A 19,393-nucleotide genomic window follows, 5' to 3' on the forward strand; every position below is an offset into this window, starting at 1 on the left:
CAGCCCAGCTGGCCAGCAGCTCGCTGCTCCTGCCCTGAGCTGGATGTAAGACAGGAGCAGCTGAATTAATTAATGAACTTAAAACCTCGTTTGAAAGCCCTGGGTTGCCACCATATGAAAGCCACGAGCACAAATGCGTAGGCTGTGTAATGTGAGCGATAGTAAGAAAAAGCACTTAGCCGTCATGTAATTAAGGACTTAAAGCATGCTTCAGGTCCAAAAAATTAACACAAGTTAATTTCTGAATTCTAGTGGGACACCAGTCCGGGTGGCCCAACCTCACCATTCGTTGCAGAGCCACTTGCTGGTGAGTTGGGTCTCCACCCCTCTGGTGTGCTGGCTTTGGCAGGGCCGAGGGACGGGAGGCAGCAGCTGAGATCAGCATCTGGAAACGATGGAAACGACGTGCTGAGGATGAGGGAGTCCTTTGTGAGCTCCAGTGGTTTGGAGTAGAAGAGCCATCCACGCAGCATTAACTTCGTGCATCTGGGGTCACGTTACAGCACTCGTCTGTCCTGACTTGTACCGGAGTATGGAAATCTGTGTCCAGCAGCAGCTGGGGACCAGCACAGAAACCAGCACCCAGCTCCTTCCTAGCCAGCTAACTGGGCTGGCCGCTGCCTTTAGTGCGACCCATCCCAAATTCACCCCAAACTCAAGCTCATCGTCAGCTCTGGACCCAGGCCCTGCAGCACTGGCTGGACCTGGCTCTCAATGGCGAGTCCCCATGCTACCATTTCACATTGCCCCCCCCCCACCAGGGCAGTGCCAGGGCAACCATCCCCGAAGCCCCCAGGTCCCCGAGGTCCCTGAGGCTTTCACCCTGCTGCTCCCCGTCCTGGCGTCCCTCCACCGCCACTTCCCACACGTTGCTTCAGAGGAAGCCCTCACAATACCGGGCTCGGTGCCACGCATGGGGAGCACACCCAAAGCCCAGCCCTTCTTGCACAGGCAGCGCTGCAGGAGGAGCGCTGCAGCTGCGACCCGGGGGGGGGTTTTGTGTCCCCCGTTGCGGTTCCTTGGCAAGACGCTGAAGTGACCTGGTGCAGATGGAGGCTTTGGTGAAGGTGTGGACAACGCGGACCCAAGCTCTCACGGGCATCTGGCAGTGCACGGCCTCGCTCGCTGCTGCTCAGCTATGAGGAAGCCTTTCCGCCCTGAAACTGCAAAGAGCGGGCGACAAAACCTCCCCAGCGCCTGCCCGCGCAGCCGGCTGTCACGCGGCCAAGCAGCGCCCGAGCAGTCGGACGAGGTTTGGTGTCTAGAGGCAACCCACGGCCCTGCGGGAGGCTGCAAAGAGGCAGGACCCTCTTTGAGCTGAGGCACCCGCGTCCCCTCGGTGCATGGGTGCAGCAGGAGGACTCGGCGCTCGTGTCCAGCCCTGTTTTCCAGGAACGGCTGGAGATGGGACAGGGGAGGCCTCGCGGGCCACGCTGCTCAAGGCCCAGCCTGCGCCTGGCAGGGGGCTGGGCCTGGTGATCCCCAGAGGTCCCTCCCGGCCTGCGTCACGCTGTGAGCTGATCGTCTTGAGCAAACTATCTAGGTCAGGTCAGAGAGGCTCTGTGCGGCAGCACCCAGCCATAAATGAGACAAGGCCGCCAAGCACCCTGTCACCGGCCTGAGCACCTGCTGGGCCCTTTGGAAAACGGGATCCACGACTCTCTGCTGCTTCCGGACTGGACACGGCTCCTGCTTGGTTGCAGGAATTTGAGGTCCTGAAGTCAACGGGGCCTGGTGGCAGTTATTTAGCTGAGTGATAATATGGCAAAACGACCAGCCAGAAAGGTTTTATGTGGTGCCACCCAAGGGAAACGAGGAGGCATGCCCAGTGAAAAGGAGCAGGATCTGACAGGATACGTGTCCTTCCACAGAGCCACATCTATGAGCTGGGACCGGGCAGCCTCAGCCTGGAAAAACAGGAGGGAGCTTTACAACAAGGAGCCCCTGGGACCTTACTTGTGCCCCCCTCTCCCCCTCTCCTCCCTTCCCACCTTCACCATGTCCTTGAGACTCATCTCCAGCAGAAAAAGCGGTGCCTGCTGGGAGCGGGCCCAGGGACGAGGTTTCTCCCTGCTTCCTGCTCCAGGAGGATGAAGGGCTCCTTGTCTCCACCCCAGAACCGGGGAGATCAAGCAGAGCAAACCACCGCCTCCATCCTCCCACCCCTGCGGACCCGAGGTGGCTTTAGTGGCTTCTCGATTACAGGGTGCATCCTCCTGCCCCGCTCCTCCCTTCGCCCGCTGGACCAGGCCCGCATCATTGCCATGCAAAGCCCCACGAGCCGAACTCTGCAGGGCACAAGCGGACGCTCTCCTGTCAGGATGTTCGTGTTTTACTTCCCTGGGTGACGAGCTGCTCCTTACTGCAGGCAGCTCCTTGCACTGGCTTCCCCTGTTCCTGGACAGCTCTCTGCCCACACCGTGGAGATACGCTCTTGTCAGACTATTACAGCTTTTTATTGCCGGGGTGCTGCTTCAGGAGATGTGCAGATGTCAGGAGAGAGCTCCCGTCAGTATCGCGCCTCATCCTTTGATTCACGTCTGCGGGCTCAATGCCACATCACAGGCTTCCCACACGACACCGCCAGGTCTGCCTTGTTGCCACCAGATAGGTTTGCAAATGGGTTTGCGAAGCGCACTCATGCAAAAATGGCACAGCCAGGCAGGTTTGCAGAGCCCAGAGTGTGTGGGATGAGGGTTTTTGGTAAGCTCCCCCCAGAGAGGGGCAGAAATCACCCAAACAAAACCCCATGTCTGACGATCTCCGTCTGAGGTGCTCAGGACGCCGAGACTCCAAGAACAAGGCCCCACCAAGTGGCCTTGGACTCGAGGTGGCCACACAGGCCTTTGTTCTCCAGCCCACCTTCCCCTGCCCCTGGCCTGCAGAGCTTCAGGCACCAAAAGGCAGTCACGTCCCCTCCTGAGCCCGCCCCGTCCCAGCAGTGGGACACCAGCAAAACCCCTCTGCTGACTGGGCACTGACCCAGCTCTGGGTGCTGGGATGAGCTGGTGAAGGGGTCTAGGGCACAAGGCATGTCATGGCCACCTCCACGCAGGGACAACACCGAGCTGGGGATGAAACTCAGCATGTCCAGCCATTGTGTCTTCGCCCCCACGTCCCAGCAGGAGCGCTCCTTTCGGAGGGGACCATGCTGTGAGGTGGGGCTGCTGCTCTGGTCACCGTTCCTTCACCATCAGCAGGAATGAGAGGAAGGGTTTTGGGGGTTTTTTTGCTTCCACCCCCCACCCCGGGGCCATGCCACCCCCTCTGCCCTTCAGCCAGCTCTGATGCTCGGGGACGGGACAAGCACGCGTTCCCCTTTGTGCCCAGCTCCACGCCCAGCGTTCTCTGCATCGCGAGGAGCCAGCTCGCTGTGAGTCAAAGGAAAGCAATGACTCACGGGGCCGCAGCTCTTCCCAAGGCAAAGTATTTCACGCACTTTGCAGGCACACTAACCCGCGTTATGAAATAACCTCTATCCATGGCACACATTGCCGTGTCCCGTACAAAAACACAGGGCTCGGTTTGCTGTCGCGCACCGGTCGCCAACAGGGACGCCAAGATGCGTGTGTAGTTGTGCTCTCAGCACTGTTCCCCTCATACCAGGAATGCAAAAACACCTTCCCCGCGTAAAACTCCGAAAACCTGGCTGGCTCCCCACTGGCGTCAGCCCAGGTTTGTGGTGCTGGAGGTATGTTTTAATTAAAAGGTTAACAAAAATATAAAGTTTCGCTTTTGCCATTGCTGGAGAAGGGAGCTCATGGGCAGGCTTGGACCCAGCTCCCAGAACGAAATGGGGAGAAGGTAAAAATGGGGTGATGGAGGGGAGCAGTGCCCCGCACCACAAGGCAACCCCCCACACTGCAGGGCATTCCTCTAGGCACCAGACTGGGGCTGTTCTTGGGAACCGTCCCTTTTCCCTGGCTTGGGGTGGCATTTGGGTCACCACTGCGAGATCTCCATCTCCAGTTGCTTCTCCCCGTGCCCGTCTCACCCCGTTTGTCCTCTCCCCGCAGGGATCAGGAGGCAGCAGCTCACTGCACCTCGTGCACCTGGGGCTGGTGTGACCATGCGTGGACCACCTCGGCTGTCGAAGCATGGCGGGGGAACCTCACTGGTGAAGCTCACGGAAAGCCCTTCGGAGAACTAACAGCTAGCCCGGACCAGGAGGTGAAGCCCCGGTGAAGAAGGAGACCTCCCAATGAGCCCTGACTTTGTGTCAGCATGTCCTTGCCCGGACTGCCCCACACATCTTCGTAGAGGACTCCGTGGTGGCAACTCCCCCAGGTCCTTCACAGACATTAAAAATAAGAGTAACTGTGGCTCCCTGCTTATGGTGTGACACCGAAAGGTTTGGGCTGGTTTCATTGAGCAAATCATAAAACTTCTCGGGAGAAATTCTGACGGTCTGGCCACATTATATGTTTTAGCAATCTTCACTCGGAAGCAGATTTGAATTTCCACTTCAGGCTCTGAAAAACCGCTCCATTGAGATACCAGCAGATAACATCTCCACTCAGGATGCCTCTGTGAAAGAGCAGCCTTTCACAGTCGGCAGCATTTTTCTAAGAATGCTCTCAATTTTCATATCTAGATGTATCATCTCAGCTGAATAACCATTATTTTGCCTTTAAAAAAAAGGGAAAAAAAAAAAAAAAAAAAAAAAAGACACGGAGCCTCTTAAGCGTCATCCCGTCGGAGTCCAGATCCTAATCTGCCTCCCCTAGCCGCGACCTGCTGCATCCCTGCGGGGTTTTTGGGGTGGTTAAATGCGAGGTGGGCACGGCCGCAGGGCTTCATCCCACCCCAGGTCCCGTGCCTTGTGCCCGGTTGGTACAGCCCGGCACCGGCCGTCCTCTCGAAATTGGGTTTTGGCCTGAAAAAAAAAAAATAGAAAAAAAATGTACATTTTTGTGCCCGGTGCTGTGCGGGCGCCGAGGTGCAGCCGCCCGGCTGAACCGCAGCCACGCTCCTGTCAGCACAAGTGGCGGTCTGCGCGAGGGATTAATCTGACACCAGACAGCGATGCTTAATCCTCCGGTATATCATAATCTATTTACTTTGCATGCTAAGAGGATTTCAGCTTAAAAATATACAGGAAGTGATACTAGAAATGTACATAGGATCCAGAATGCCGTTTCCTAAAATCTCGCTTTTTTGCCCTAAAAAAGCATTCCGTGCCTTCCTTGGGGAAGCCCTGGCTGCCTGCAGTGGCAGGGCCCGGGGCTGGGCAGCACCAGGACGGGGCAGAGCGGTGGTGCTGCGCGTCCCCGGCCGGAGAGAGCTGCACCGGAGCTGCTGCCTGGGAAATCCAGCCCGGGGTTGGGACCAATGTGGGATTTCTACCACGCGCTCACTGCTACCCGAATTAGCAGCCACTGGATAACGCGGAGGTCAGAGCGGGGGACAGGGGGGATGCCTGTAGGTGCTGTGAGCCCCGCAGCACGTGCTGGTGCCTGGCCGAGGCATCGCCGGCGTGGTTTTGGGGCAGGAGCTGGGATGTGGGATGCGGGCAGGTTCAGAGCAATAAGGCTACCAAGGCTACCAAATACCGGGCTCTGGGCTGACGCGTAGCTTCAGCTTGCACCACGAGGGATGGAACAACTTTTTGGTGCGTAAAAGAGGGTTTTAGGGTTTGGGAAGCACAGTGCAGGGGCACCAGGCACCAAGCACCACCAGCAGAAGAGCTCCGCATCGGCATGTAGGTGTTATTTTGGACACACCAGGTGGCACAGGACACTGGGTGCCCATGTCGCCCGTGGGTAACACCTCCACCTGCGTGCCCTGGGGAGGATGGACCCAAAAATGCCCAAACCCTCCCCAAAACATACGTCCGTAGCATGTCAGCGCCTTGGTACCTTCCCCCCACACACCCTCCCCCCAGGGATGGGGGCACATTGGGGTCCCGGCTGCCCCAGGCACTAATACACGACCACGGGGAGCAGGACAGAGATTTGGGGGTGTTTCAAAATCTCCCCCCCCCCAAAAAAAAACCAAGCCAACGTGGAAATGCCCCAAGCACCTTGACAAAGGGGGAAGGAGCAGCAGCAGCAGCGGTCCCCCCGCCCCGGCCCCCAGCAGCCCCCAGCAGCTGCGGGGAGAGGATGGGAAAGAAATGGGGGCGAGGGAGGGCGGGGGGGGGGCAGGTGAGCAATGACCCCCCCCCCCCGAGTCCCGACCAAACGCAGCCGGTGGCGGACACGGAGGGAAACGCCGGGAGCCGGGGCTGAAGTCGCGGTGCCGAGCACCTCTGGCGCACCTGCCGCTCCGCCTGTCCGTCTGTCCGCGCGTCCGGGGGGACCCCTGTGCCCCCCCCCCAACAAGGCTGCCCCCGGGCCCCAGCGTGCCAGGTTTGGGCATTTCGGGCAGCGCTCACCCAACCCCAACCCCATCCACGTCCCCATCCTGCAGAGGCGAGCGTGGAGCAGCCTGGCTGGGGGGCAATGAGTGGGGAAACCAATTAACGGCGGTAATTAAAGGAGCCCGGAGCCCACACAACTGCAGGGGGGCGGGGGGAGCCCCCTCACACCCCATCCTTGCACCTCAGTCCTGCCAGGACCCTCCTGGGGGAAGAGGAGGCACAGGGAGGAAGGACGGGGCAGCACCAGCTGCCTCGCGCTGGGCTTTGTCTGGGGACGCGGGGTGGTCCCCAAAACCAGACAGGGAGGTGGGGGGGGGGGGGTGACGGTCTCAGGACCCCCCCGCCCTCACCCCTCTGCCCCATGCCCATGGGGCAAAGCTGCCAGGAGGGCAAACAAAAATCCCCCCTCCCCCCGCCACTCACCCCGACGCAGAGCTGCTGCCCCCAGCACCCCGAACACCAAACCACAGCAATCAAAACCCAAAGCCGTTTTTTGTTTTCCTCCTGGTTTTCTTTTTATTATTTTTTTAAATTTTTTCAAAAAGTTTTTCTTTTTTTGGTCTGCGGGTCGCGGATCAGCCGAGCAGCCCTTCCCACCCCCTCCTCTTCCTCCTCCTCCCCCGCGGCCCCCCCAGCTGCTGCCCCCCGCTCCAGGATGAGGCTGGACCCCGGCGCCCCGGCCCCGCGGGGACAGACGGATGGACAGACAGAGGATGCGGGACCCCTGCTGCCCCAGGGTGGGGTAGGAGCCAGAATCACCTTTATGGGGAAAAAAATAAAAAATAAAATTTAATAATAATAAAAAAAAATAGTTTAAAGTTTCGTTTTTCGTGTTAGGCTCGTGATAAAACGCCAACCCGAGAGCGTCAACTAAAAACGACGACGGTCCCTGCAACGGAGCCGAGTATTTACAGCGAGCCCGGCGCGCCCGGGACCAGGGGCTCCCGCACAGGGGGGCACCAAGGGACCCCTCCTGCCAGGGGGCAGGAGCCAGCCCGGGCCCCGGGGAGACAGCAGGCGTTTAGTTTCTATTTTTTTTTTTCCTCCTCTTTTTTTTTTTAATTTTTAATTATTTTTGTTAAAAGTCCTCTTCTTCTTCTGTTCCATTTAAAAAAATAATAATTATAATAAGCCCGCCGGAGGGGCGCGGGAAGCAAATAAATATCAGTCAGGAGAGACGGGGGCCCCTCGGCACCGCTCACCGAGGGGGGGAGGACGAGACGGAGCCGCAGCCCGGCGGGATGCCCGGGGCGGGGGGTCCGAGGCAGGGGGTGACCCCTCACAAGACCTGGAAGCGCCAGGACGCCTGGTCCTTGTAGTCAAGGCAGTCGGGGGAGTTGAAGTTGAGCTTCCAGGAGGCGGCGGCGGCGGGCTCCTTGTAGTCCAGGCAGTCGGAGGAGTTGAAGGGCAGCGCGGTGCCGCCGTAGCCCTGGTGGTGGTGGTGATGGTGGTGGTGGTGGTGGCCCGAGCTCTGGCTCAGCGGGTGGTGGTGGTGGTGGCCCGGCACCGAGGAGGGCCCCATGGGGCTGAGCTGGTGGGGGTGGTGGTGGGAGTGCATGGGGGCCAGGTAGGAGCTGCAATCCACACCCCCGAAATAGGACGAGGAGGGCGGCGCGGGGTAGCCCTGCCCGTACCCCCCGCCTTGGCCGTAGGACACCGGGTAGCTGGCGGAGGCGGCGGGGCCGGCGCGTTGCATGCAGGAGGCGCCGGCCGGCGGCAGGGGCTCGGGCACCGTCACCCCCGCTGGGGCAGCACCGGGAGAGATGGAGGCCGGGCTCCAGATGGACGAGGCCGGGGTGCTGAGGGAGGCCGGGGCACCGCCGGCTGCCGCTGCCGCTGAGGAGGCCGAGCTGGAGGAGGAGGAGGAGGCCGAGGAGCTGGAGGCGGCCGCCGGCGGCGTGAACTGCCCGCTGCTGTCCGAGCCCGAGCTCTCACGGGCCGGGGACGACTTCTTCTTGGTCGGGCGGCTCTTGGCCCCGCCGCCGCTCTGCTGCTGCTGCCGGCACTTGGCGCGGCGGTTCTTGAACCAGACCTTGGGGGGGGAGGGGGGGGGGGGGGAAAAGGGGGGCTGTGAGCAATGGGGCGAGGAGGGAACAAGCTGGGGGACCTCTGGGGCCCTCGCTTGTCCCCCGTCCCCTCTTCGCCCTGAGCACACCCATCCCCGCAGCCAACCTCACTCCAAGCACCCGCACCCTGCCATTACACCGCACACCCCTGCACCCCAAAACCACTCTGTCTGCACCCCGACAGGTGCCCGGCCACCCCATGCAACCCCCCAAAAAAACGAGGCTGCCAACAGCGGGCGGCCGGGAACGGGGCGTCCTGCCTGGCGCTTCCCACAGACAAAGTTCACAGGGGCGTACGCCAGAGTTGCGCTCACAAATTTGTAAGCCCGGCTCGCGCCCCTCAGCCAAAAGACCTCCGTCCCCCCAAACCTGGGGAAGGGGAAAGGATCCTGCTCACACATCCCACCCCACCAAGCATCCCTCCCCAAGGAGCAGCACACCGAGCCTGGTGGGGTGCGCCGGAGGGAGCACGCGGGCTGCTAACCCCCAGCAGTAGGCAGGGGGGAAATTAAATTCAAGATTAAAAATATATAAAAATAAGGTAAATAAGGTGAATATTTTTATATTCTATAGCCCCTTCCCCAAGGCAGCACCATGGCAGGACAGCCAAGCAGCCAGGAACCCGTGTGCGACCCGAGGCAGCAGCGCTGAGCGTGGCAGCAAGCTCAGGGCCGGTCGATCCAGGGCACCCCCCGCAGCCCCCCTCTCCCCACGGGTACCTGGACTCGTGACTCGGGCAGGTTGATCTTGAGGGCGACCTCCTCCCGCATGAAGATGTCGGGGTAGCGGGTCTTGGCAAAAAGTGCCTCCAGCACGTCCAGCTGCGAGCGGGTGAAGGTGGTGCGCTCCCGCCGCTGCTTCCGCGGGGTGGCTGGGGGCAAGCACCGCCACGCACCTGGTCACCACCGACCCCCTGCGTGCACCGGACCCCCCCTGTGCACGGCAGGAGCCCCAGCCCTCCCGGGGAAGGGGCCTGGGGATCACCCCCCATCCTGTCCCACCACCACCCCACAAAGCAGCTCCCCAGCCCCGAGAGCGCTGCCCGATGGGGCCGGATCCCGTCCCGCTGCGGGCAGGGCGAGCGGCGAAACGCTGGGGAAGGGTCGGGCTCAGCCCCAGCGGGGGGCACGGGGAGATTTCGTTGTGGGGAAATAAAATCATCGTTAGTAGTCGTAGCTCTTTTTTTTTTTTTTAAAGGATTGTTTAAAATTAAAAATCCCCACGGGAGCAAACGAAATCTTGGGGACGGGGTGGGGGGAACGTGGCTGCCGAAGGTGCCGCCAGCCTGGGGCGCGCGCAGAGGGGGCTCGGGGGGGACTCACCCGGGTACCCCACGGAGGGGTGCAGCAGGTCCATGGCCGGGCCCGTCAGCCCCAGCCCGTTCATGCCGTAGGGGGGCTGTTTGAGGTAAGACATCATGCTAAAAGCCGGGCGAGTTCCCTCCAACGTCCCACGGGAAGAAAAAAATGTAAAAACGGTAATAAAAAAAAAGGCAGTAATAATGATTAAAAAAAAAAAAGACGAGGGAAAAAAAATAAAAACAAAAAATAAAAAACCACAAACGAATGCGTGGAGTCGGGGGGGAAATAAAAAAGACCAAAAAATAACCAAACGAAAAAGCACAAAAACTCGGGCGAGGGGGAAATAAGCGCTGAGCGCCGCCGAGGCCGGGCGGTGCGGGACGCCGGCTCCGTCCGTGGGTCCCGGCCCGTCCCGTGCGGGTCCCCGCGGGGTGCCCGGGCTGGGGGTCTCCGGGTTGGGTCCCCCCCGGCCGGGAGTCGCCGCTCGCAGGCTGGGGGCTGCGAGGGGGTCCCGGCGGCGCCGGGCGAGGCCGCAGCTCCTGGGGAGAGAGCAGAGAGCGGCGTCAGGGGCCGCGCAGCCCGGCTCGGGGCTCCTCGGGATGGGGAGAGATAAAGCAATTATTTAGCGGGGTAATTGGATTAGGAACCCGAAGGAGGGAGCGGAGGAGGGAAGGATAATTAAGTGAAAAGCGAGCGGCCGGGGACGTTTTAATTGGAAGCGGCCGAGAGTTGGGAAAAGAAGGGAGGGAAAAGGGGAGAGGGGCGCGGGAGCCCGAGCTGGCGGCGGGGAGGGGGGGGGCCGGGGGGGCCGGGCCGGGGTCTCCCCGCGGAGCCCCGGGGGGGGGGGGCGGCAGAGGCCGGGACCCCCCGGGCCGCAGGTGGGGCCGGCGCCGCGCGAAGGCGAGGAGCCGGGACGGGGCTGGGGGGAATTAAAGCGGGGCCGCCCCCCCCGGCACCCCCCGCCCCCCGACGGCTCCGGGGCCGCGGCTGCGGAGGGGCCGTCGGGGGCTGCGCGCAGGGCGGGGAGGAAAGGGGGGGGGGGGGGGGGGGAGAGAACGGAGGGGGGGGTCACCGCGGGGGGGGGGGGGGGGGGGTCGGGGGGGGAGGCGGGCTTGGGGGGGCGATGCCCGGGGCCTCGCAGCCCCCGGCCGGCTCGGGGGGCCGCGGCGCCCCGCGTTACCTGGCGGCCGGGCCGCGCTGTCGGGGCGCCGGAGCCGCGGCCCTGCGGAGGATGGAGCCCCTGCCCGCCGCCCTAGCCTTGTATGTGCGCGCAAAGCGAGTGCGTAACCAGCCCGGCGCCAATCCCCGGCCGCTCCCCGCCTGACTGACAGCAGCCCGGGCAATGGCAGAGCAGGGCGACGGCCCCCCCCCGCCCCCCCCAAATCAGCCCCCCCCCCCCAACCTTCCCCGCTCCGCGCTCCCCCGCGCACCCGCACCGCGCCCCGGCCCCTGCCCCCGGGCAGCGCCGGGCTCTGCGCGCCCCTTCCGCACCTTTCCCCCCTTTTCTCACCTTCCTCCCCCCTTCCTCCTCCTCCTCCCGTCCCTCCGAGCCCCCCCGAGCCGCTCGCGGAAAGTTTTCGCCCCCCGGCGCAGCGCCTGGCACCGGGGGAAGGAGGCGCGGGGGGGACCCGCGGGGATCCCAAACTTTTGGGTTTCGAAGGCAAAAAGCGAGCCAAGAGCCGCGGCACCGCCGAGCCGCCGCTCCTCCGGGCGGGACGGGGCCGGCGGGGGGCGAAGGGGGGGGATCGGGGGGGGCTTTTTTTGAGGGGTGGGGGGCCCAAACTCAGCCCCGCTCGCCGCGGGGGAGCCGCTGATGCGCAGAGGCGCTGACCGCCGGCCGCGGCCAAGTCGCGCTTCTCCTTCTGCTCCCACCCCCCGCTCTTCTTTTTTTTTTTAAATTTTCTTCTTTTAATTCTTTTTATTTTTTCCTTTTTTTTTTCTTTCCTTTTTATTTTTATTTTTTATTTTTTTTCCTTTTCCCGGGCCGAGCCCCTGGAGGCGGGGGGGGCCCGGGCAGCTTCCCCAGAGCCCCGCTCGCCCCCCGAAGGCACCGGCACCGTCACCTCTCCCCGCAACAAAGGCGCCGCGGCCCATTCACAGAAAGAAAAGGCAGGAGGAGGAGGAGGAGGAGGAGGAAGGCCCGGGGGGGGGGGCACTGCCCCCCCTTCCACCCCCCGGCCCCGTTTTGCCCCGCTCCCGCCGGGGCCGTTCCCAGTGCCCGGCCCGGCCGCGCTCCCCTCGCCGCCCCTTCCCCACCCCTCGCCCCGCCGCCGCCCCCGGCCTGGGGGGGGTTCCCCGCGCCCCCCCCCGCCTCCCCTCGGCCCCCCAATTCCGCCCCGGAGCCCCCCGGAGCCCCCTCCCGCCGCGCCCAGGTGAGCTGGGGAAGGGCAGGGGCCGGGGGGCAGCGCGGGGAGGGAGGGGAGGGAACGGGGGGGGGGGGGTCCGGAGCCCCCCCCCCCCCAGCTCTGGGACCGCAGTTTTTGGTGAGGGCCCCGCGGCCCCGGCCCGCTCCGCGCATCCTCCGCGGCTTGGCGCGGGGCAGCCCCGGCTTCTTTCTACTTCTTTTTATTATTTTCATCATTTTATATATATATATATATATTTTTTTTTTACTTTCTTTGGGGGTGGGAGCGGGCTGCACCCTGCGCCGGGGGGCTCTCCCCCCTTCCTCCTTCCCCCCCCCCTCCCCAAATAAAGGGCCGCAGCGTCCCGGCCGCGCACCGGCCCCAGCGGGACCTTCCCCGCCGGGAGCAGCCCCGAAACTTTTTGGGTTTTATTCCTTTTATTTATTTTATTCCCCCCACAAACCTCGGCGCCCCCCCCCCCCCTCCCCCCCCCCCCCCCCGGCCCCGCAGGTAAGGAAGGAGGCGAGCGGCGGTCACGGTAAGAAAGATTCGGCTTTTATTGCAAACTGTGTCACGGCTCGGGGCTGTAATAAATAACCGGGGCGAGCTCCACCGAGGGACGTGGGACACGCGTGGGGGCACACGCGGGGGCAGGGGGGGGGCCGGGGTTTTACCGCCCGGGCGCAATAAATAAAAACGAGGCTGGGGGGGGCGGGACAGGACGGGACACAGCGGGACACGGGGGCGATGGCACCGGGGGGGCCCGACCCCGGCGGCTGAGGATGATGATGGTGGTGGCTGTTCCCCCCCTCCCACCCCCCTCTCTAACAACCCTAGGACGACAAAAAGCCGCGTTCAGCGGCCCCCCCCCCGGGGATGGGAACCCAAAAAAAAAGGGAGAATTAAAAAAAAAAACACACCCAAAACCCCACAACGGGACGGGGCCCGGTGCAGCCTAGCTCTGGCCTAAGAAAACGTAAAGAAAGAGGAAAAAGTTTACAATTTCGTTTTCCAAACCTTTTTTTTTTTTCTTTTTTTTTTTTTGTCCGTCCCCCCTCCCTCCCTCCCTCCCACCCACCCCCTTCCCCCCCCCCAGCCGGCATTTTGAAGCCGTCTGAAAAAGCCGCGCTGCGCCGCGGGCGGGCCGCTCACTGGAGGAGGCATTTCTCTTCCTTCTTGGCCATCTTGCCTTTGTTTTGCTCCAGGGTCCTCTCCAAATGCTCGTCCTCTTCCTCGGCCCTGCGGAGAGAGGCGGCGGGAGGGAGGAGGAGGAGGAGGAGGATGGGGGGGGGGGGAGGAAGGCGCCGCGGGGGTGCCCCCCCGGCCCCGCACTCACTGCTTCTCCTGGGCGTCCAGGTCCCGCACCAGCGCGTCCCGTTTGTTAACGAGAAGAACGAGTTCGTCCAGCAGCAGCTGCTCTCGCCTCTTCTGCGCCTCGGTCTTTTGCCAGTCTGAGGACAGGGACGACAGAAAACAAAACAAAACAAAAATAATAATAATAAAAAAAAAACAGCGGTGAGCAGCCCGCTGCGCAGGGGTCCCCCCACGTCCTCCTCCGGCCCCGTTCTGTGCGCACCTGCTGGGGCAGCGCCGGGCACGGAGCCGGCGGGCAGCCCCCGGCTGCTTCCCTTTTATTTGTATTTTACTTATTTTCTTTTTTTTCTTTTTCCCCAATTCGTTTCGTTTCTTTCCCCCCCCCCTCGGCGCCGGCCGGGGCCTCGTTTCCCCGCTAATTCCCTGGGCGCCCTCGGGGGGAGGCAGCCGCTGCTCGCCGGCCCCTTGGGGACCCCAAAACCGGGCAGCACCGAGGGGACCCCTCGGGGACAGCCCCGGGGCTTCTCCCCCGGCCCGGCCCGGCTCGGCCCGGCTCCGGGGGCTCGGGCCGTGCGCTGTCAGTCACGCCGCAGCCATCCCCGCCTCCCTCATTACGGAGGTAAACAATTGAGAGAGGGAGCAGGAGATGCCGAGGGAGATAGCAGGGCGAGCGAGGAGGGAAAGAGGGCACCGGCTCCGAAATTAAGAGGAAAAACAGGGGGAAAAAAAAAAGGAACAAGGACCAGCCGCCTCCTCCCGCAGCTTCGCGGCCCGCAGCCCCGCTCGGCCGCCCCCGGGGTACCCGCGGCACCACCCGGCCTCGCCTCTACCACCGAAAAATAACAACAACAACAAAAAAAAAAAACACCAAAAAACCCCGCGGGGCACGGACACGACTTTTTTTCTTTTTCTTTTTTTAACCCGGCCCGACTTTTGGGTTTAGTTTCCCCCGTTTCCGTCAAGGAGCTGGAGGAGGCGATTTTGAGCGCTTTCGGTTAGCCGAAAAACTCTGCTTTTTGGAGCCACTCCCTTTCTTTCTTTTTTCCTTTCTCCTTTTTTTTTGCCTCCCCTCGGCTCCCCACTTTCCTCGGCAGTTTCAGCTCTCGGGAGAGCAGGCGCCCGGCGAGACATTTTGGTGCTCAGCCCTTCGCTGCCCATTTTCCTGCTATTTTCCCTCCCCAAGAAGAGGCACTTTTTGTTGTCCAGCCCCGTGGGCTCAACACCACCACACTTCACGGGACAAAACTGCTTTTTGTTTCTTTTTTTTTTTCCCCTCACTTTCCGCACTCGTTGGTTACTAGCGGCTGAGATACAGCCCGGCAGCAGGAATATTCACCCGGGGCTTTACTTGGTGTCCTGGAAAAGGAGCCGGACCCCCGTCCTCTCGGCCAGAAAGTCACCTGGCAGTAGGGTAGGAGAGGAGCAAAGTGTTGGAGTAGGAACTCGCAGGCGAGCTCGGTGTGTCCAACAAGGCGGCGTTTTGGGGCAGCATCCCTGCGTGCAAAAATCCCCGAGTCCGACTCCTACCTGTTGTGCCTCCCGAGCCCGGGTCGCCCACGCCGCCGGTCACGCATGGCCACGGCGAGGCACAAACCCCGGCTAACCTGCAGGTTTCCCCAGTCGGACTGGTGGAAAAGCCACGCTCTGGACAAAAATGGGATTAGTGCTCCGAGGCGGGCTGCGAGCTAAAAGTGCTGGAAACCGGAGCCCCTGCACCGCACGGTTTGAAATCGCAGAGTTTGTTAAATTCACGTCGAAAGCAGAAATGTTTTCAATTATTCATCTTCGTTGACTTCATATTGTCTTTTTTTAAATTTTTTTCCCCCCACTGCTTAAACTGATAATTACTCGGAGTGAACGGCCGGCCGGTTCCCATAGAAATGCTTTCATAGAAATGGTCGAAAGTTCTCGTAGTGAAACCTTCAGCCCCGCCACTCTAATAAATAAGCCCGGCACTTTGATGAAAATTAACACTAGTTTTGTAAAGAGCACATTGGGGGATTGCAGTCAAGTCTTATCTTTAGTTCCAGTCAACTAGCAATCCTGAAAGAGTTTGCATCATCATCAGAGCAGGCCATTTGATAGGATTCTGCTGCTGAACCTAATCAATCTATGGAATACTGTGGCTGTGCGGTGTAACAAAGCTAAAATAGATTTACAAATGGGGTTTTAGAGGATAAGCTCCTCCACAGGATTACATATTGATTTTAAATATAAAAAGCTTATCATATAAACCATAACTACAAAAATAGTGAACCTATGCATAAATCCTTTTAGAAGAGCACCCACTTCAAACTATAAGCCAAGAATAAATCAAGATGTACAAAATCCTAAAGAAGATCCATTTCTTGGGCAGAAAATGAACACGCTACCCCAAGGTGTGCAAAAATGAACTTATCTTTTCTAAGGAGGCATTAAATCTTGAATTAAAAAAAAAAAAAAAAAAGAGGAGGGGGAAGGAGCCAGAGGAAAGGTGGCTGCAAGCGAGGCACTGCTCAGCCGCCGTGGGCCTGGAAGCGGGGCTTGGAAAGCCGTGCCCGCGGCAGCCTGCCGGCCTCCAGGAAGGCAGGAGGAGCACCTCGCTGCCCACACGTGTCCGGGCAAACCCCGTGCCCTCTGGTTTTTGTGGCCTGGCACCCAGGCACGGCGGGTCCTCCTCGGCTGGAGCTCCCGGCTGAAGCCCCCAGCGCTCCGCGGCCCCATGAAGGCAGCGCTCCGCTCGCCCTCCCTTATCTCTGCGGCTGAGTGGGAGGGAAAAAAAAAAAGAAGAAAAAGAAGAAGTCCGACCCTTTTTTTTTTTAAATTTTACCCCCCCTCGGTGGCTGTCCTCAGCCTGCCATGCCTCTGTTTTAGCAACTGGACGGGAGGACACCGGCTCCACATACCCGCGCCCCACAGCTCCCGGTGCCTCCGGCCAGCGCTGCCCGCACGCTGCCGGGGCCAGCGCCGAGCCTTTATCTGCCTCCTGCCAGGCTGCTGCCTCTCTTTTTCTTCCTTCTTCTGCTTTTTTTTTCCCCCCCTCCCCGTCATCGGCCAGCTAAGTAAACGGGTTGATGGATTTTTAAACAGCACAGTCACGCGTGGAAGAGTTAGAGCAATTTAGCAAAACAGTAATTATTACCTTTCCAAGGCTTTTTTTTTTTAGATATTATTATTATTTTTTAAGTTCCAGTTTGGGTTGGTGCGTTCTGCCTTACAATCCTTTTTTTTAGACAAACAAACCGACCAGTCCCGTCCTGTTATTTTATTTTCTCTCTCTCTCTCTCTTTCTTCCCTGCCCATACATTTTAGGGCTGGACTCGGTGCCGGCAAAAGTGCGATCTGTCCTTTCAACTCTTTCCCGGAGCCCAACTGCTCATTAGCAATCAGCTAAATGGCCTCTGAGCGCAGAGCCTGTGCTGCTGGGGCAGCCAATTCTTCTTCGGGGAAAGCTCATTGTAAATGGCGTGTTTGCACTTGGCGCTTCCAAAAAAGTGCATCTTTGCACTCAAGCATATGTCAGACTCGGAAAGCAATACCACGCTGACACACGCATCTCAGGCAAGGTGTCACCAGCATGTATTTTGACATTTCGCAGTCGTTTTGTTAGGAGAGTTTCTCCTTTAATAGGTTTTTAGGTAAAAGCAGAGAGCTGCTAAAACTTCTAGCAGAATAATAACCTCTTTTAAGGCTTAAAACGCTAAGCACAGACTTTGTTGCACAAATAAAATACAAAACCAAAATTCACCAGCACCTACACGTTTTCTCCCTAAGCCCCTGTTTACCATACCACCAGTAGCAAAAAAAAAAAAAAAAAGGAAGAAAGAAAAAGAAGAAGAAAAGAAAAGGAAAGGAGAAAGGAAAGGAAAGGAAAGGAAAGGAAAGGAAAGGAAAGGAAAGGAAAGGAAAGGAAAGGAAAGGAAAGGAAAGGAAAGGAAAGGAAAGGAAAGGAAAGGAAAGGAAAGGAAAGGAAAGGAAAGGAAAGGAAAGGAAAGGAAAGGAAAGGAAAGGAAAGGAAAGGAAAGGAAAGGAAAGGAAAGGAAAGGAAAGGAAAGGAAAGGAAAGGAAAGGAAAGGAGAAGAGAAGAGAAGAGAAGAGAAGAGAAGAGAAGAGAAGAGAAGAGAAGAGAAGAGAAGAGAAGAGAAAAAAGAAAAGGAAAAGAAAAGAAAAGAAAAGAAAAGAAAAGAAAAGAAAAGAAAAGAAAAGAAAAGAAAAGAAAAGAAAAGAAAAGAAAAGAAAAGAAAAGAAAAGAAAAGAAAAGAAAAGAAAAGAAAAGAAAAGAAAAAAAAGAAAAGAAAAGAAAAGAAAAGAAAAGAAGAGAAAGAAAAAGAAAAAGAAAAAGAAAAAGAAAAAGAAAAAGAAAAAGAAAAAGAAAAAGAAAAAGAAAAAGAAAAAGAAAAAGAAAAAGAAAAAGAAAAAGAAAAAGAAAAAGAAAAAGAAAAAGAAAAAGAAAAAGAAAAAGAAAAAGAAAAAGAAAAAGAAAAAGAAAAAGAAAGAGAAAAGAGAAAAGAGAAAAGAGAAAAAGAAAAACGGAAAAAAACTAAGACTAACTGGGTTTTGGCATCTCTCTGAACTTGCAAAAAAGAAAGCTTTTTGTTCAAGCCAGTATGCGAATGGCACAGGCTGCTAGACACTCACAGGCTGCTGCTATGACATCCCAAGACAGAAGCACGTGTAAGAGGCAATTAAGCATTTAAATTTAAGATTTAAATCCAGTATCTCTCAACTCCTCTTTGGTTTTAGAGTATTTTACGTTTTAAATATTTCATTAGAATGATTCCCAATTAATCTGGCTTTTCTCTGCTGAAAGCAATGCATGTGTTTATGACCCAAGTTTATCCATGAATACAGTGAGGGTAGTTCTTATGCAAAAATATAACCACAGATGGATAGATAGGAAAAAGCTACCTGAAACCTGCTGCTTTTTTGCTACAAACTTATGCTTCCAGTGAAGTCTCCAAACTAATTAGAATTGATTTATTATGGATCAGGTACCTTATCAGGTGAAGAAAGAAATTACCATGGACAGTCAAAGGGTTAAGAGGTCAATACAGAATAGCAAAATCAATTTGCATTGATTAGACAAAAGGTCCATTTTACAGAGCCCAAAGGATTAACTTTTAAGCAAACATCTTTGAACTATACGACAGCATTTGTGACTGAGAGGTATAAGCAGTACAGCATTATAAAACACTTAAGATATTTAAATAAGAAAATAATGCAAGCAATGGTTTAAGCTATCTGGATGTTTATTTTTTATTATGAATCATCCCTAGGATTATTGTACAATTCACTTGAAAGCCCTATGGAAAGTTTGCAATTGTTTCATTTATCCTGTGTGTCAATCTTCCCATAAGTTTTCATTCAGGTAAGGTGACTAAACTCTGGAGAGTTGCAGAGAATGGAGAAAATAAGTGCAAAGGATTGCACTAATCCTGAGGTTGCCTCTGATGAAATGTTTACTTGGCAAACGTAGTGTTTTGCCACAAAAAAACGACGAGACTTTTTTTTCCCCAGTGAGACAAACTCATCATTCATCTCCTACTAAACTTATCCAAAAGGCAGTTGTGAGACTTAGCCAACATGCAGAAGTAAGGATTGCCCCTTCCCATTTCTGTGGTACAAAAAGCAGCGCGATGCCGCAGGAAAGCTGGGAGAGCATTACCACACCGAAAACAACGAACCCCTTACCCTCCTCATCACTTTTCTCCAAGTTTATTCCAAAGAGACGGTATTTTTTACCACACGTCTTTGATTTCTTTTTTCCCCCGGAATAAAAATTTAGGATGGGATTGGAGACCCCGTGTACCTGTTGCGTGCTATCAGTCAGAGTTATGTAAATACCAGCATTAATTCTCTCCAGCGCAGCCTGCCTGGTTGGCAATTTTGGGCAGCCACCTTCGGCAGCAAGCGCTTTCTTTCCCTCAACACCCAGTGCTGCTCTTACCTTCAATAGCAAGCATTGCTCTCAACTCCCGGTTCAGCAGTTCGTAGCGCCTTTCTAGGTCATGTTCTTTTTCCCTAGGC

At 57.5% G+C, this 19,393-nt stretch overlaps 3 protein-coding genes across 28 annotated transcripts in view; 1 reads left to right on the forward strand and 2 right to left on the reverse strand.

The window, feature by feature from the left end:
- The window catches only part of WDPCP (WD repeat containing planar cell polarity effector), a 152,209-nt gene extending 145,485 nt beyond the window's left edge, over positions 1-6,724 (forward strand). For 4 of the 9 annotated variants that reach the window (XM_080584724.1, XM_080584725.1, XM_080584728.1 and 1 more), the window contains one exon: positions 4,017-6,724. In XM_080584724.1, the coding sequence (XP_080440850.1) occupies positions 4,017-4,067 (51 nt within the window). In that variant the 3' untranslated portion in view covers positions 4,068-6,724. The other 5 variants (XM_080584723.1, XM_080584729.1, XM_080584730.1 and 2 more) reach the window with 2 other exon arrangements.
- Positions 6,725-6,991: 267 nt separating this feature from the next.
- OTX1 (orthodenticle homeobox 1) lies at positions 6,992-11,066 on the reverse strand. Of its 2 annotated transcripts, XR_013948313.1 has the most exons (5): positions 10,909-11,066; positions 9,750-10,267; positions 9,147-9,298; positions 7,564-8,393; positions 6,992-7,120 (listed from the first exon to the last, which is right to left on the reverse strand). XR_013948313.1 is itself a non-coding variant. In XM_080584735.1 (4 exons), exons 2-4 carry the CDS (start codon positions 9,844-9,846, stop codon positions 7,641-7,643), a joined length of 1,002 nt encoding a protein of 333 aa, XP_080440861.1. In that variant the 5' UTR covers positions 9,847-10,267; positions 10,909-11,066; the 3' UTR covers positions 7,408-7,640. The 2 variants fall into 2 exon arrangements, 1 of the variants encoding a protein (XP_080440861.1); XM_080584735.1 differs by lacking the exon at positions 6,992-7,120 and having other exon boundaries at positions 7,408-8,393.
- Positions 11,067-12,606: 1,540 nt separating this feature from the next.
- The window catches only part of EHBP1 (EH domain binding protein 1), a 213,889-nt gene continuing 207,102 nt past the window's right edge, over positions 12,607-19,393 (reverse strand). For all 17 annotated transcript variants that reach the window (XM_080584712.1, XM_080584705.1, XM_080584719.1 and 14 more), the window contains 3 exons: positions 19,314-19,387; positions 13,410-13,524; positions 12,607-13,312 (listed from right to left, as the gene is read on the reverse strand). In XM_080584712.1, the coding sequence (XP_080440838.1) occupies positions 13,222-13,312; positions 13,410-13,524; positions 19,314-19,387 (280 nt within the window). In that variant the 3' untranslated portion in view covers positions 12,607-13,221. The remainder of the gene's footprint in view (positions 13,313-13,409; positions 13,525-19,313; positions 19,388-19,393) is intronic.

This window comes from Anser brachyrhynchus, assembly GCF_964034855.1.
Source record: "Anser brachyrhynchus genome assembly, chromosome: 3".
In the NCBI taxonomy this organism is placed as follows: Eukaryota; Metazoa; Chordata; class Aves; order Anseriformes; family Anatidae; genus Anser; species Anser brachyrhynchus.

What these genes read in the sequence shown, in the direction of transcription:
- OTX1 (XM_080584735.1), bottom strand. Translation starts at nt 9,846, where the DNA reads ATGATGTCTTACCTCAAACAGCCCCCCTACGGCATGAACGGGCTGGGG. An exon ending in CCCCTCCGTGGGGTACCCGG is followed by an intron (nt 9,299 to 9,749) that starts GTGAGTCCCCCC and finishes GCTTGCCCCCAG; the next exon opens with CCACCCCGCGGAAGCAGCGG. An exon ending in TGCCCGAGTCACGAGTCCAG is followed by an intron (nt 8,394 to 9,146) that starts GTACCCGTGGGG and finishes TCCCCCCCCAAG; the next exon opens with GTCTGGTTCAAGAACCGCCG.